Source organism: Musca vetustissima, unplaced genomic scaffold (genome assembly GCF_032173495.1).
Source record: "Musca vetustissima isolate MV318-11 ecotype Yass unplaced genomic scaffold, APGP_CSIRO_Mvet_v1 utg43848, whole genome shotgun sequence".
NCBI classification, from domain to species: Eukaryota; Metazoa; Arthropoda; class Insecta; order Diptera; family Muscidae; genus Musca; species Musca vetustissima.
The window spans coordinates 104,370-122,991 of NW_026877948.1; the positions used below are offsets into that span (position 1 = coordinate 104,370).

At 35.4% G+C, this 18,622-nt stretch overlaps 1 protein-coding gene across 1 annotated transcript in view; it reads right to left on the reverse strand.

Annotated features, from left to right (window-relative positions):
- Nucleotides 1-18,113: 18,113 nt before the first annotated feature.
- The window catches only part of LOC133322670 (uncharacterized), a 66,151-nt gene continuing 65,642 nt past the window's right edge, over nt 18,114-18,622 (reverse strand). The window contains exon 6 of the mRNA XM_061531634.1: nt 18,114-18,340. Within this exon, the coding sequence (XP_061387618.1) occupies nt 18,114-18,340 (227 nt within the window). The remainder of the gene's footprint in view (nt 18,341-18,622) is intronic.

Genomic DNA, 18,622 nt, shown 5'->3' on the forward strand with positions numbered 1-18,622 from the left:
TGGCTCCTGTAACTAAAATCGCGGCGGCTCTTTGTACCTTGTCTAATTTACTAGATGTCGACTTGAGGCTCAGACAGTTCCACCAAACCGAGCTTACGCTTCCTGGTGAACATTACCAGTTCCGTCTTCGTTGGATTTACACCGAGACTATTTGCCCTGGCCCAGCGTGACAGCGTCAGTAAGGCTCTTTGCGTAAGCTCAGAGATTGTAGACTGAAATTTTCGGAGATCAATATCACCACGTCGTCCGCGTAAGCTACAACTTTGATACCGTTCCCGTCCAATTCCCTCAATATGATATTAATTACAAGTAGCCAAAGTAACGGCGAAAGCATCCCTCCTTGAGGTGTGCCTCTAGTTACCGTTTTCCTGATTTTTGTATCCCACACACTTGAATTTATAATTCTGCTGTTAAGCATTTTATCTAAGTGAGTGATTTATGGATTCAAGTTTACCGTTGTTAAAGGCTCCCTCTATATCTAAGAAGGCGGCCAGCGTAAAAATTGAATTTTCCATGTTCCTCTCAATATAGCCTACCACTTCGTGCAGTGCAGATTCCACAGACTTGCCCTTTATATATGCGTGTTGTGAGTTGCTGAGAGAGGTGGTGTCTATGCGACTTCTTATCTCGATCAGTCTTTCGAGAGTATTGAGGAGAAAGGATGATAGGCTAATGGGTCTATAGTCTTTTGGTGCAGAGTGACTTGGTTTCCCTGCTTGGGAATATAAGTGACCTTTACCTCGTTCCATAGATCCGGAACACTCGAGAGAGTCAAACACGCAGTGTAAATCCTCTCAAGGATCGGATAAATTCCTGTGCGAGGCCAATTGAAGCATCGCCGGTAGAATACCATCCGGTCCTGGCGATTTATACGGCTTGAAAGTGTTGACCGCCCATCTTATCTTATTTCTGTTAACCACCCTGCTAATGAGATCCAGATCCGGAGTGGCAAAAGGCCGAGTGTCATCACGATCACCGTCGATGGTACCCATGTCTTTGCAACCCGTAAAATGAGTCTCGGCTAGGAGATTTAGAGTCTCAGAACCTGAGTCTGTCCACGCTCCATCCGGCTTCTTAATACTACCGATGGACTTCGGGTCCTTGGATAGTAGTTTTCGAAACCTAGCAGCGTCGCTGACTCCTTCTATCGACTTACAGAAATTTACCCATGACTTTTTCTTCGCGCGTTTTTTCTCACTCTTGTATTTATTGAAACTAACTCTGTAGGAGTTCCAATCAGTGTCGAGTTTAGACTTATGCGCCCTGTTATACAGTCGTCTGGTAGATTTCCAGAGCTCACCAAGTTCCTTGTTCCACCACACTGGCCGAGATTTCTTCCCAGGATGTGTGAGCGGACAGGATTCCTTATGGCAACCTAAGAGAACCTCCGTTAGATTTGAGTTCCACAACTGTTCCTAAGTTTGTGTTAAGAGTCAGCTGGGAGTTCGTTAGCTCCGTGAATTTCTCCCAGTTTGTTCTCCTTGGATTCCGATAAGGCTGTTGTCTGTCTCCGTCAAAAGAGTTGCGGACCTTATGTAGAGCGGATACGCTTCACAGATTTACTCTGTGGGGCGACATCTGCTCTCCCAGGAGACGATGGTTCCTTTTCTGACTTCCCCTTCTTCCTGCTTCGACCACTTTTGGTCGAGCTTTTGCCTCCCCTTGTCGTTAGGCGCAGAATCGGGCTTTGAGATAGAGCCCTCAGCAGGTTGATCACCCTTATGGGTGACATTCTAATTTGGGATACTCTCAGTTACCTTTTCCTGTGCATTCTTACACGGGTTCGGCCATTGTCAGAGACAGTGGGCTTCGCCGATTCTACTACTTTTGTTCGAACAGTGAGATTCGGGAGGGAGATCTTGTCCATCTCGAGTTCGCGATGGAGAGCGTGAGGATAAATTCTCTCGAATTTCCTCACATATCTCATCTTACCCTTAATGAGGTGAACCTCCCCCTCCGAAATCAAATTCGCGTCTCGCCCCACGAATTTGCGAAGATACGAAAAAGCATGTTTGTAATGTTTCGCATCGGTAACTTCTCGGGCCTTCCCAACCTTCGAGCCACTGTCCGTTTCCGGGGGATCAACAGATTCCCCATCGTCGGACATCACCTCTGTCGCAGACTGCCCCCGAAGTTTGTCGGCTGGTGCCGACACAGGACCTGTTAAGGACGGACTGGAAGTCGGTCGGAAATAGGGTCCACACTTTTTTCGTTACTGCTATGGCAATCCCCCTGTGTAGACTTGCCTGGGATCACCGTGGTGTCCAGCTCATCATCAGTTAGGGTAAGATTTAATAGCAGTTTCTCCGGAAGCGTTTCCCCACATTGCTCTTCCGGTACCAGTATATCTAGCTGGTCGAAGAGTTCCTTGCTTTGTTCCTCTAGACTATCACGGATAGCGCGTAGAGTCCCACGTAGGTCGTCCCCTCCCAGGACTACAGTCCTGTCAGCCAAAGACTGATTTTCATCGGTCTTGACATTTTCATTTCCCATAGGAATATCCGGTTCGTCAACATTTTGGTTTGGAATTGATGCACTTGTAGCAGGTACGGCTGTATGTGCCAAGGCATCCACACCTAGAACAGCCGGATCACAATCGATTGATCTGGCTTGTGACCTCACCAACGATTGCCGCCGGTACTGGGTTATTAACTCCCTGCACCGTAACTTTATTTTTTTGCTCCTTTTTCTTGAAGTTTGTTTTTAACGTAATTTTTCATTTTAAAATGAGCAGCGCTCAAACGAATTTTCTGACTTAAAGGGAAAATATGCCTTATTTTTAGTTATTTCAAAAAGTGTATGAAAAATGTTTTTGGTTAGTATTTGATATTTGATGCCTTAAAAATATATATGATAACTAGCGGGCCCGGCAAACGTTGTCTTGCATAGCAATATTGTTGTTGTATAATTCATATAACGATAGTCCAATATTAGGTTAGTTTTTTTTTCTACCTTCACATTTTAGATAGTGCTCCGAACTTTGAATATACATTGCTACTACTCCTAGGATATTTGGTTCTGAAATGTTCAATATTAGTTCCCTATTTAGGTTAGCCCCATATAATGGTACCTCGCAATATGATTTTTCAATAGAATTAGTTGTAATTGAGGAGAAAGTGTCCGTACCAATTATTATCAATATTGATACATGTTTCGGGGTACCGCCCATATAATGGTAGCCAAAAACATTCCGTATTTTGAAGATCTTGGGAACGGTTTTGAACAGAATTGCTTTTAATTTAATATAGGGGATACTTATTCAGCAGAAAATCACTCTACTTAAAATTATCCATATTGGCCAAAATATCCGGGTAACACCTTAATATTCGGTATTTGGCTGTAATTTTATATTTTGGATGATCATTGATTAGAAAATGTTCCTAACAAAATTTGTCCAAGCTTCCGAAAATAATAACACTACACATTATAGATCCTGTAGAGATTTGGACACTTTTTATACCCTCCACCATAGTAACACATCGAATTATTCATTTCCGACCCTATAAACTGTACATATTCTTGATCAGGGAAAAATTCTAAGACGATCTAGCTATGTCCGTCCGTCCGTCTGTTGTAATCACGATATCTTCTGAAGGAATTAAGATAGGGTGCTGAAATTTTGCATAAAGTTGTCTTTTGTTTGCAGGCAGGTCAAATTCGAAGATGGGATATATCGGTCCACGTTTAGGCATAGCTCCCATATAAGGGTACCCCCCAATTTTCGGTATTTTGAGGTTCCTGAGCGTGTTTTTCAACCGAATTCGCTGAAATTTGGTACTTTGAGCTCTTATTGGGAAGAAAATTTTCCTACTAAAAATTAAAAATATAGTTCATTTTCTTCTGGTACCCCCCATATAACGGTACCCCCAATTTTCAGTATTTAAGGGTTCTTGAGCGCGGTTTTCAACCGAATTCGCTGAGATTTGTTACATGGGGTTCTTATTGCGTACCAAATTTCCCCACTAAAAATTATAGATATAGGTCCAATTTTTCTGGTAGCCCCCATATAGGGGTACCTCCCAATTTCCAGTTTTTTCACCGAATGTAATTTAGAATTTTGAGTCCTTAATAGGTACCAAATCTCCCCACAAAAAAATATGAATATAGGTCAATTTTTTCGGATAGCCCCCATATAAGGGTACCCCCAAATTTCGTTTTTTAATCGAATTTGCTGCAATGTGGTATTTTGTAGTTGTATATAGCAACAAATCTCTCTACCAAAAATGATTAATATTCGCCCCCTTTTTGGGGTAGTCTCCATATAACTCTCTTTTTATACCCTCCACCATAGTATGGAGGGTATATTAATTTTGTCATTCCGTTTGTAAATCTCTCCACAAAAAATTATAAATATAGGTCCATTTTTTCGGATAGCCCCCACATAAGGGTACCCCCAATTTTGGGTATTTTGGGGTTCTTGAGCGCGTTTTTCAGCCGAATTCGATGAAATTTGCTACATTGGGTTCTTATTAGGTACTAAATGTCTCCACAAAAAATTATAAAAATAAGTCCACTTTTTCTGGTGTCCCCCATATAACGGTACCTCCCAATTTTCAGTATTTTGGGGGTTTTGATCGTATTTTTCCACCGAATTAGCTGTAATTTAGTATTTTGAGTTGTTAATAGGTACCAAATCTTGGGGTAGTTGCGTAGGGTATCTTATGCATAGCCCCGTCTCACTGGAAAAAACATTGGAAAAATGATCTCCAAGATGTAAGTGGCAATTTCTCATGACGAATGATTACTAAATCACCGACCTCAACATTTCTATGCGGATATTTCCACTTATACCGCCTATTCAAACTAAACAACAACTAATTCTTCAGGATTATCTGACATTGGATACAGGGGTCGAGAATTCAAACATGCTTCGATGCGAGATAGAATTGTAGAAAATTCTTCGAAAGTGAAAGACATAGACTTGGCATGCCGATAAAAATGTTTTTTAAAACTTTTCATAGCTGCCTCCCATAGACCACCCATGTGGGGAGCTCCAGCTGGTATGAATTGCCAAGTAAGTTCCTGATACCCCAAAGTAGAACAAACGATATCACGACTTTCACGAATAAAAGTTCTAACATATTTTTCAAACTCGTGCGAAGCTCCAAAAATAATTAGTCCCGTTGTCCGAGAATATGGATTTAGGACACCCACGACGACCTATGAACCGATACAATGTGGCCAGAAATGAAGCAGATGAGAGATCAGATGCTGCCTCTAAATGTACAGCTTTGGTTGTAAAACAAACAAAGACGCAGACGTACCCTTTGGTGATACGACAAACACGTCCAGTAAATGACTTAATGTCAAAAGGACCGAAAAAGTCTACTCCAGTTGTTGTGAAGGGCCTATTCAGCGTAGTTCTTTCTGGAGGGAGTGCAGCCTTTATCTGTGGACACGATCGATTTTTCTCTAGCCAACAAACCTTACAACGATTAATAACCGTGCAAATAAGTGTTTTTACACGAGGAATCCAAAACTCTGTTCGAATAATGCGCAACATAAGCTGATTTCCACCATGAACAGATTTTGCATGAGCAAATTCCACAAGAAGACGTGCAAACCGACTACTATAAGGCAAAATAATGGGGTGCTTTTCTGTTTCTGATAATGTGGGGGAGTTTACTAAACGTCCATTTAGACGCATAACACCAAAATCATCTAATACGGGGAGGAGGGAGCTTGAAGTTGGCAAAGGGAGTTTATCCAGCAGATTTTTATACTCCTCCGGGAAATAAAACTTTTGTGTCAAAAATTTGCCTTAACGTTGCGTGGATTGGGAGATTTTGAGTCACGCAAACAGGCTAGCGTCTGAATTCTTTCCGTAAGGAATGAATCGAGCTGACATCAAGACGATAAGGACGACCTATCTGTAAGACTCTGTTCCCAGAGTGTCACTGTAAGCTTAGGCAGACGCCGAATACAAATAAAAACTAAAATAGGATCCCAATGATCCGTAACAATGTCATAGGACATAGCAGACAAACAACCATTGATGCCCCTTTGCAAAGTTTTTAACCCTGAACTCGTCTCATTTGCTAATGAGGGAAGTTCGAATAAAAGCTTCAAATAACTATTAACAAGGATCCTTTTATTTTCAAAAGTATCCCTAAGTGCTTTCCAAGCAAGACCAAAACTTCTATGAGCGGAAACATTGCCATGATTTCCCTAGCCTCATCTTTGGTTTTCTGTACTAAGTGACATAATCTTTCAACGTCACTTAGCCGAGCGTTATAAATAAACATAGCTGAAAAAAGGTCACGGAATGTGGGCCATGATAAAAAGTCTGCGTGGAACTCATCAATATCACACGGTGGTAGATTTAAATTATGCATTGTATTAGAGACGCTTGGCGGCAAACTCCAATTAGAGATCGAAATATCTGCAGGATTCTGAACATCTGGATGAACAGTATTGGAGAGTGAAGGCAGATTTAAACTAGTACTAGCAATGTTTTCCGAATTAGAAACACCTGTAATCATATTGGATCTACTAGCGACATGATTGGTCATCTCTATATTTTGGCCGGTTTGAACTGGGGTGTGTTGAGGGGTGCTAATGTGAACAACCGTTGGAGTGAGAGGAGAAGATTTCACCGACTTAAATTTTTGAATTTTTTCGTTTATTTCGGACAGACAAATGAAATATTTTTCTCGAGTACTTACAGAAATATCTTCTAAAGAAGTACCCTCTACGGTAATCAAATGATCAATATAATTATCATAAGCATCATAAGCTTTATTCCACAGATTTTGGAGTTCGGTACTCCGAACTTCCAAACTGAAAACCGTATGATCTTTCGCCTGAATATCACTAAAGAAAGTAGTGAATTTGAATACTTTATCGGAAGCACGGATAAATTGAGTTAAGGCGGTTACAGACATTTTGGATAAACTCAAAGAAATGTAGGAAACTTGCAAAAAATAAATTCAAATAGAACTTGACGAAAATCCCGTTAAAAAGCAAAAATTATTAAGCAAAAATAATTTGGTGAAAAGAAGATTAGGAAAATTCCCAAAAATGAGAAAAAAAATTGAAAAAATGCTAAAAACTTTAAAATATCGAATATTTTTAGTAATACAATGCGAATACATTTTTAAGAAAACGCTTGAATAAATTGCAAAAACCTATTTAAAAAATATAATTTTTAATAATTTAAATATAAATTTTAATAATTTTTTAATAATTTACTAATAGCAAATATAAGAAAAATATAATAAAAATAATCAAATATTCAAAATTTTAGAATTTTTCCGGTAGGTATCGGGTGTATGGTGCACAATTTGCCAACAAATTATAATTTATTCAAGTTCTAATAAGGTGTAAACACATGTTTACCAACAATGTTTATCAAAAATCAGCAACAAATTTCATTCAAAATAAGCAAAAACATAAATTTTGCTTCATAAATTATGCAGTTTATCTATGCTTATTATTTGCCAAAAGTATGGTGAATTTATTTAAAATTTCAAAAAAATCAATTTTTGATGCAATTTTATATCACAAAAAAGAAATCAAAAATATTTTTCAAAAATTTATTTTTAAACTTTGACCCACTGTGCCGGTGTGGACGACCAATACCACACAAAGAAGAATAAAACACAACAGTGAGAGTTGGGAAGAGTAATAAGTTGTTGGTAGGTTTGTGGTTTTTAAACAGACGCTAACAAAAGGCGGTTGGAATATTAAACGAAAACAAACCAAGCGACCACGATCCAACAGAGAGTGTTGGGGAGATAAATAAAATGTTGGTATGTACGAAGCAGAATATTATTATTGTTGTTGTTGGGAGTGTGGAAAAAATATAAAATGAATATTAATCTCTCATCAGAAGATGTGTGTGGGGAATAATTGCAATTAGCAAACACATATAATATCACGCTACGTCGGCAATGTGGTTAGCAAAACCAAATATTTTTTTTTGGAATTAAACAATTTTAATTGAACAAGAATAATTGATTATTTCGCTAAGAAAAAATGCAACTATATATTTTATACATTATTAGCTGACCCGGCAAACGTTGTTTTGCCTTATCGAAATTGCATCAATATAGGTTTGGTAAATATTAAGGAAATTATCGAAAACATATTTGAGTATATGTGGTATTTCTGTATATTAATCGGTTAAACTTATTCCACCAAACATTTTTGATACATCCCAATATTTTGACTTTTTTATTTTGTCCATTATTGAAATATTCTTAATTAGAATGAAATGTTGTTCATGTCTAACTGTCCTTTTGACTTTTATATTGAAATCAGTATATAACTCGCAATATTTTAGATTGGGCTTAATAATATAAATATAAATTTTAATAATTTACTAATAGCAAATATAAGAAAAATATAATAAAAATAATCAAATATTCAAAATTTTAGAATTTTTCCGGTAGGTATCGGGTGTATGGTGCACAATTTTCCAACAAATTATAATTTATTCAAGTTCTAATAATGTGTAAACACATGTTTACCAACAATGTTTATCAAAAATCAGCAACAAATTTCATTCAAAATAAGCAAAAACATAAATTTTGCTTCATAAATTATGCAGTTTATCTATGATTATTATTTGCCAAATGTATAGTGAATTTATTTAAAATTTTAAAAAATCGATTTTTGATGCAATTTTATATCACAAAAAAAAATCAAAAATATTTTTAAAAAATTTTTTTTTAAACTTTAAAATTTTTTCCACTTTGACCCACTGTGCCGGTGTGGACGACCAATACCGCACAAAGAAGAATAAAACACAAGCAGCGTCAGCTGAGCGATCAACGTATGTGAGTGAGCTACAACTATCACACTTAAACCAAACCAACGGCAACGATCCAACAGTGAGAGTTGGGAAGAGTAATAAGTTGTTGGTAGGTTTGTGGATTTTAAACAGACGCTAACAAAAGGCGGTTGGAATATTAAACGAAAACAAACCAAGCGACCACGATCCAACAGAGAGTGTTGGGGAGATAAATAAAATGTTGGTATGTACGAAGCAGAATATTATTATTGTTGTTGTTGGGAGTGTGAAAAAAATATAAAATGAATATTAATCTCTCATCAGAAGATGTGTGTGGGGAATAATTGCAATTGCAATGCAATCGGCAATGTGGTTAGCAAAACCAAATGTTTTTTTCGAATTAAACAATTTTAATTGAACAAGAATAATTGATTATTTCGCTAAGAAAAAATGCAACTATATATTTTATAAATTACTAGCTGACCCGGCAAACGTTGTTTTGCCTTATCGAAATTGCATCAATATAGGTTTGGTAAATATTAAGGAAGTTATCGAAAACATATTTGAGTATGTTTGGTATTTCTGTATCGAATTCGAAGATGGGATATATCGGTCCACGTTTAGGCATAGCTCCCATATAAGGGTACCCCCCAATTTTCGGTATTTTGAGGTTCCTGAGCGTGTTTTTCAACCGAATTCGCTGAAATTTGGTACTTTGAGCTCTTATTGGGAAGAAAATTTTCCTACTAAAAATTAAAAATATAGTTCATTTTCTTCTGGTACCCCCCATATAACGGTACCCCCAATTTTCAGTATTTAAGGGTTCTTGAGCGCGGTTTTCAACCGAATTCGCTGAGATTTGTTACATGGGGTTCTTATTGCGTACCAAATTTCCCCACTAAAAATTATAGATATAGGTCCAATTTTTCTGGTAGCCCCCATATAGGGGTACCTCCCAATTTCCAGTTTTTTCACCGAATGTAATTTAGAATTTTGAGTCCTTAATAGGTACCAAATCTCCCCACAAAAAAATATGAATATAGGTCAATTTTTTCGGATAGCCCCCATATAAGGGTACCCCCAAATTTCGTTTTTTAATCGAATTTGCTGCAATGTGGTATTTTGTAGTTGTATATAGCAACAAATCTCTCTACCAAAAATGATTAATATTCGCCCCCTTTTTGGGGTAGTCTCCATATAACTCTCTTTTTATACCCTCCACCATAGTATGGAGGGTATATTAATTTTGTCATTCCGTTTGTAAATCTCTCCACAAAAAATTATAAATATAGGTCCATTTTTTCGGATAGCCCCCACATAAGGGTACCCCCAATTTTCGGTATTTTGGGGTTCTTGAGCGCGTTTTTCAGCCGAATTCGATGAAATTTGCTACATTGGGTTCTTATTAGGTACTAAATGTCTCCACAAAAAATTATAAAAATAAGTCCACTTTTTCTGGTGTCCCCCATATAACGGTACCTCCCAATTTTCAGTATTTTGGGGGTTTTGATCGTATTTTTCCACCGAATTAGCTGTAATTTAGTATTTTGAGTTGTTAATAGGTACCAAATCTTGGGGTAGTTGCGTAGGGTATCTTATGCATAGCCCCGTCTCACTGGAAAAAACATTGGAAAAATGATCTCCAAGATGTAAGTGGCAATTTCTCATGACGAATGATTACTAAATCACCGACCTCAACATTTCTATGCGGATATTTCCACTTATACCGCCTATTCAAACTAAACAACAACTAATTCTTCAGGATTATCTGACATTGGATACAGGGGTCGAGAATTCAAACATGCTTCGATGCGAGATAGAATTGTAGAAAATTCTTCGAAAGTGAAAGACATAGACTTGGCATGCCGATAAAAATGTTTTTTAAAACTTTTCATAGCTGCCTCCCATAGACCACCCATGTGGGGAGCTCCAGCTGGTATGAATTGCCAAGTAAGTTCCTGATACCCCAAAGTAGAACAAACGATATCACGACTTTCACGAATAAAAGTTCTAACATCTTTTTCAAACTCGTGCGAAGCTCCAAAAATAATTAGTCCCGTTGTCCGAGAATATGGATTTAGGACACCCACGACGACCTATGAACCGATAGAATGTGGCCAGAAATGAAGCAGATGAGAGATCAGATGCTGCCTCTAAATGTACAGCTTTGGTTGTAAAACAAACAAAGACGCAGACGTACCCTTTGGTGATACGACAAACACGTCCAGTAAATGACTTAATGTCAAAAGGACCGAAAAAGTCTACTCCAGTTGTTGTGAAGGGCCTATTCAGCGTAGTTCTTTCTGGAGGGAGTGCAGCCTTTATCTGTGGACACGATCGATTTTTCTCTAGCCAACAAACCTTACAACGATTAATAACCGTGCAAATAAGTGTTTTTACACGAGGAATCCAAAACTCTGTTCGAATAATGCGCAACATAAGCTGATTTCCACCATGAACAGATTTTGCATGAGCAAATTCCACAAGAAGACGTGCAAACCGACTACTATAAGGCAAAATAATGGGGTGCTTTTCTGTTTCTGATAATGTGGGGGAGTTTACTAAACGTCCATTTAGACGCATAACACCAAAATCATCTAATACGGGGAGGAGGGAGCTTGAAGTTGGCAAAGGGAGTTTATCCAGCAGATTTTTATACTCCTCCGGGAAATAAAACTTTTGTGTCAAAAATTTGCCTTAACGTTGCGTGGATTGGGAGATTTTGAGTCACGCAAACAGGCTAGCGTCTGAATTCTTTCCGTAAGGAATGAATCGAGCTGACATCAAGACGATAAGGACGACCTATCTGTAAGACTCTGTTCCCAGAGTGTCACTGTAAGCTTAGGCAGACGCCGAATACAAATAAAAACTAAAATAGGATCCCAATGATCCGTAACAATGTCATAGGACATAGCAGACAAACAACCATTGATGCCCCTTTGCAAAGTTTTTAACCCTGAACTCGTCTCATTTGCTAATGAGGGAAGTTCGAATAAAAGCTTCAAATAACTATTAACAAGGATCCTTTTATTTTCAAAAGTATCCCTAAGTGCTTTCCAAGCAAGACCAAAACTTCTATGAGCGGAAACATTGCCATGATTTCCCTAGCCTCATCTTTGGTTTTCTGTACTAAGTGACATAATCTTTCAACGTCACTTAGCCGAGCGTTATAAATAAACATAGCTGAAAAAAGGTCACGGAATGTGGGCCATGATAAAAAGTCTGCGTGGAACTCATCAATATCACACGGTGGTAGATTTAAATTATGCATTGTATTAGAGACGCTTGGCGGCAAACTCCAATTAGAGATCGAAATATCTGCAGGATTCTGAACATCTGGATGAACAGTATTGGAGAGTGAAGGCAGATTTAAACTAGTACTAGCAATGTTTTCCGAATTAGAAACACCTGTAATCATATTGGATCTACTAGCGACATGATTGGTCATCTCTATATTTTGGCCGGTTTGAACTGGGGTGTGTTGAGGGGTGCTAATGTGAACAACCGTTGGAGTGAGAGGAGAAGATTTCACCGACTTAAATTTTTGAATTTTTTCGTTTATTTCGGACAGACAAATGAAATATTTTTCTCGAGTACTTACAGAAATATCTTCTAAAGAAGTACCCTCTACGGTAATCAAATGATCAATATAATTATCATAAGCATCATAAGCTTTATTCCACAGATTTTGGAGTTCGGTACTCCGAACTTCCAAACTGAAAACCGTATGATCTTTCGCCTGAATATCACTAAAGAAAGTAGTGAATTTGAATACTTTATCGGAAGCACGGATAAATTGAGTTAAGGCGGTTACAGACATTTTGGATAAACTCAAAGAAATGTAGGAAACTTGCAAAAAATAAATTCAAATAGAACTTGACGAAAATCCCGTTAAAAAGCAAAAATTATTAAGCAAAAATAATTTGGTGAAAAGAAGATTAGGAAAATTCCCAAAAATGAGAAAAAAAATTGAAAAAATGCTAAAAACTTTAAAATATCGAATATTTTTAGTAATACAATGCGAATACATTTTTAAGAAAACGCTTGAATAAATTGCAAAAACCTATTTAAAAAATATAATTTTTAATAATTTAAATATAAATTTTAATAATTTTTTAATAATTTACTAATAGCAAATATAAGAAAAATATAATAAAAATAATCAAATATTCAAAATTTTAGAATTTTTCCGGTAGGTATCGGGTGTATGGTGCACAATTTGCCAACAAATTATAATTTATTCAAGTTCTAATAAGGTGTAAACACATGTTTACCAACAATGTTTATCAAAAATCAGCAACAAATTTCATTCAAAATAAGCAAAAACATAAATTTTGCTTCATAAATTATGCAGTTTATCTATGCTTATTATTTGCCAAAAGTATGGTGAATTTATTTAAAATTTCAAAAAAATCAATTTTTGATGCAATTTTATATCACAAAAAAGAAATCAAAAATATTTTTCAAAAATTTATTTTTAAACTTTGACCCACTGTGCCGGTGTGGACGACCAATACCACACAAAGAAGAATAAAACACAAGCAGCGTCAGCTGAGCGATCAAAGTATGTGAGTGAGCTACAACTATCACATTTAAACCAAACCAACGGCAACGATCCAACAGTGAGAGTTGGGAAGAGTAATAAGTTGTTGGTAGGTTTGTGGTTTTTAAACAGACGCTAACAAAAGGCGGTTGGAATATTAAACGAAAACAAACCAAGCGACCACGATCCAACAGAGAGTGTTGGGGAGATAAATAAAATGTTGGTATGTACGAAGCAGAATATTATTATTGTTGTTGTTGGGAGTGTGGAAAAAATATAAAATGAATATTAATCTCTCATCAGAAGATGTGTGTGGGGAATAATTGCAATTAGCAAACACATATAATATCACGCTACGTCGGCAATGTGGTTAGCAAAACCAAATGTTTTTTTTTTCGAATTAAACAATTTTAATTGAACAAGAATAATTGATTATTTCGCTAAGAAAAAATGCAACTATATATTTTATACATTATTAGCTGACCCGGCAAACGTTGTTTTGCCTTATCGAAATTGCATCAATATAGGTTTGGTAAATATTAAGGAAATTATCGAAAACATATTTGAGTATATGTGGTATTTCTGTATATTAATCGGTTAAACTTATTCCACCAAACATTTTTGATACATCCCAATATTTTGACTTTTTTATTTTGTCCATTATTGAAGTATTCTTAATTAGAATGAAATGTTGTTCATGTCTAACTGTCCTTTTGACTTTTATATTGAAATGTATATAATCGCAATATTTTAGATTGGGTATAATAACTAATAGCAAATATAAGAAAAATATAATAAAAATAATCAAATATTCAAAAATATTTTTTAGGTATCGGGTGTATGGGCACTTCCAACAAATTATAATATAAATATACAATTTTCAAAAATAATTTACTAATAGCAAATATAAGAAAAATATAATAAAAATAATCAAATATTCAAAATTTTAGAATTTTTCAACGTATGTGAGTGAGCTACAACTATCACACTTAAACCAAACCAACGGCAACGATCCAACAGTGAGAGTTGGGAAGAGTAATAAGTTGTTGGTAGGTTTGTGGATTTTAAACAGACGCTAACAAAAGGCGGTTGGAATATTAAACGAAAACAAACCAAGCGACCACGATCCAACAGAGAGTGTTGGGGAGATAAATAAAATGTTGGTATGTACGAAGCAGAATATTATTATTGTTGTTGTTGGGAGTGTGAAAAAAATATAAAATGAATATTAATCTCTCATCAGAAGATGTGTGTGGGGAATAATTGCAATTGCAATGCAATCGGCAATGTGGTTAGCAAAACCAAATGTTTTTTTCGAATTAAACAATTTTAATTGAACAAGAATAATTGATTATTTCGCTAAGAAAAAATGCAACTATATATTTTATAAATTACTAGCTGACCCGGCAAACGTTGTTTTGCCTTATCGAAATTGCATCAATATAGGTTTGGTAAATATTAAGGAAGTTATCGAAAACATATTTGAGTATGTTTGGTATTTCTGTGTATTAATCGGTTAAACTTATTCCACCAAACATTTTTGATACATCCCAATATTTTGACTTTTTTATTTTGTCCATTATTGAAGTATTCTTAATTAGATTGAAATGTTGTTCATGTCTAACTGTCCTTTTGACTTTTATATTGAAATCAGTATATAACTCGCAATATTTTAGATTGGGCTTGGCTTGAATGTTGGTATTACAAACATGTTGTATCGTTTAGTGGTATATAATTTCATCCATACATGAGGGGAATTCTCAATTATTCCGCTAAAATATAAGTTCAGTGAATTTTTTAACAATTTATTATTTAGTTGCTAGATTATCTATATTAATTTGTATGATTTTTTGTTATAGGTTCTATATATATTTTTGACAGTTAAGAGTAAAAAAAGATCGGAAAATGTTAACGTCGGATATACAAAGCTATAACGGCAATCTGAAAACTAATTAACAATTTGTTTAAAAATACAATATACTTATATCTAAGGCAAAACAACGTTTGCCGGGGAATTGTAAACATTACTTTATATATTTGTTTTGGCGGAATCTCACAAATAGTTTGCATATTTTCCTATTCTGACCACATACAATTTATAAGTCCTTTGAATCGTCAAAATCGGTGCAGACGTTTTTTAGTTATAAACGATGTAACTAACACAACATTCGATTATTCCTATTTCCCGACTTTTTTATGTTTTTTCAAAATTTTTTCGTAAAAACCTTCCCAATGCAATCACAAACAGCCGAAGGAAAACGTGAGTGAAATCGGTACAGTCAATACACAATGCAAACATTTTTTGCATCTATAAAAATACATTTGAGAAACCATAAAGGCAAATATAAGTTAAACACAAACAGCATGTAATGCGGAATTGCCTCCCCAATATAAGAAAATGTTCAATAATACCTTCGTGATTTGTTGTAATCGTATATCGCGAAATACTAACATCATTGAATATATTGATAGACGTTTTCCTTTTTACTAAAACATAAAAAAACATATGTCTATGTATTGTGCGTTTTTTCTCAAAAATAACCGTGCTGTTGTTTCCTATTAAGGACACGATCATGTTTCGGTCAGTGGCCCTCATGGGATATGTGTTGTATTTATAAGTGCAAAACAATTTGTTCCTTTATTGTGCATTTTTAAGCATCCTTGTCCGATTTTAAGTACTTGGAAAGTTGTAACAAAATATTAATTTAATTGCCTTTAATTCGGTATTCCGCATAGGGTATACAACTTCCCTCATAATTGCCGGTATAATTTTTGGTATAGGCTCCACATAGTGAAACCGCTTAATTTTTACTTTACCATGTCGTACTGTGTTTTATTTAAGAAAAATTTCACAACCTATACATACCATGCAAATTGCTTCACATAACATAACTTATATTTTCAAAATAATAAATATAGATTTTATGGAAAACGTGAGCAAATAATGATAGCGATAAATCTTATTCTCTCTCTTTTCGGTTTCTTACTAAATTTAACTCTAATGAAAATATAAATTCATTTTCATATACATACAATAGTTTTTTTTTCAAGGCAATGACAATCCCATTGATTGTAGAAAATTAAGATATTTTAGAATTTTCAATAAATGACAATTACTTAAAGATATTATACGCTGCCACGTTTTCACCCAAAATATGTCCAAGAAGAACTACGAAGAGGTCAAATCATAAATGATCGATATAAAATGTGTGGTAATGCTAATATCTTTCAAAATATATTTTGCAACATTTTTCGCGGATTTTTCTCAAAATGTTCTTTCATTAAAACATTTCCACTTCAATTGCAGACTACTAACAGAAACTTTAAGTCAAATCGGTCCAGCCGTTTCTTTAAAATAATTTTTGCACGATTTTCGCGGATTTTCCTAATTTTTTTTTATAAAAACCTTCCCACTGTAATTACCGACAACTGAAAGAAATTTTTAGTCAAATCGCCCCAGCCGATCTCAATTGATGAATTAGTATACATTTTTTGGCACCATTTTTATATATATAGATTTAAATATGTTTTTTTTAGTATTTTAGTGGACTGTAGTGGTTGGTATCGAATAGTAGGGTGACGTAAAGGCGAACGGAACGTCTTCGGGATCTCCCCCTAGAGCAGAACTGCGAACGATATGGTACTTGGTGATTCTGCAGAATACCATATTTTCTCGGAACTGCATAATCTTCCAATAGCAGCTGCAACCCGTCTACTGGGTTTGCGTCTGAGATGGACTATTATGTATGTCACAAATTCTTCAATTGCGGAGGCATCTCTCTGCCCCCGAAAACGCGAAGTACAATGTGAAACGAACTCGTTCGGTTGTTTTTCTGCATTGCCTGGCCCAGTTATTTGAATTGGCTGTCTGTAAACTGAGCCATCTCTGCTTCTTCGCGTGACACGTACTCGTCGCTATCTGCTTTGGTAATTTCTGTTATTTCAATCTTTGTATCGTTGTTCGTGGCCACTTCGTTGGGCGACAATAAAGCAGTCTCCAATATGGGTGTCAATGGAGCAGGCCCACGTTGTGCGCCAATAAACAACCTTCACTTTGGGTGTCAATGAAGCAGGCTTCACGTTGGGCGTCAATGAAGCAGCTCGTGAGCGGAGCTGGTATGGCTTCATCCGAAACAACAAGATTTAAAATAATGTTTTTACTCCATGTTTAGGAATTGTTTTCAGCTTATGATCGGAGTCCATCAATTTGGGCAAGCGTGGTTAATGATCTAAAGCTTTCAGTATTCGCTAAACGAATTCGAGACGGAGTCCGAACTCGGTGTAATTTTATTGAAAATAAATTAAGCTTAGGTACTACTTATAAGAAGCAAGATTCGTATCTAGTAAAAAAGGTATTAGATTCAGAGACATAATTTTTTGGTACTATTTACAGATTATTTAGATAAATGACCGTTAATTTCAAATATTTAAATGTTAAATGAGCTAAGTGTTTACACCATCGTAAATGAAATACATAATTTTAATAAAAATCGAGTTTATCCGTTTGAACATAAAATATAACGTTAGAGCGACCTTAAAATATCAGATATATATGTTTGGATCCAAACAACTGGATTTGGATTTTAATCAATTTCAACGTTTTACTAATTCGTAGAACAATAAATGGAAGGGTTTCGATAATATCAATTGCCTAAAGCATGTACGTGTGCCATTTAAAGTTGAAAAAAAAAACAGAAAATAGCAATTGTTTTGTTTTTGGTAATGTTATATTTCAATTATAATAAACATTGCTCAAATTCCATGCATGATATTTGAACATTATTTTATTTAACCTTAAAAATTTACATTTGATATTAAACATAATAAAAATATTCTTCATCTATTTATAGTTTGCATATGGTGATTTTTGAGTAAAGTGAACAACAAATTCCCAATGCTTGTCGCATAAGTATAAAATAAGATAGTTTTGAGGTAAAATATGCATAAAATAGAATGTGAGGAATTATTTGATGTTGTTGTTCCAGTTGTACTTAAACTGTTGTTATTTAAATCGCCATCCCAAATTGTTCTGTTGAAGTGTTGCATTGCGGCAGGTTTTTCATCTGTAACAAAAAATAAAAATCAATTAAGTTAAAATGCATTATGTAGCTTTGGATTTTTATACTTTATAATTCAAATAAATACCATTTAATAAATAGATTGACGGATATTGAGTATATACCTAATTTTACTTTTTTGACTCTCACCAAAAAACAAAAAATGTCAACCCATTTAAGCAAAACTTGACACATGTTGTACTATAGTAACTTCAATACGCAGTGCAAAATTTCGGTGCACCTATTACATAAAATCGGGCGAAACTATATATGGGAACTATATCCAAG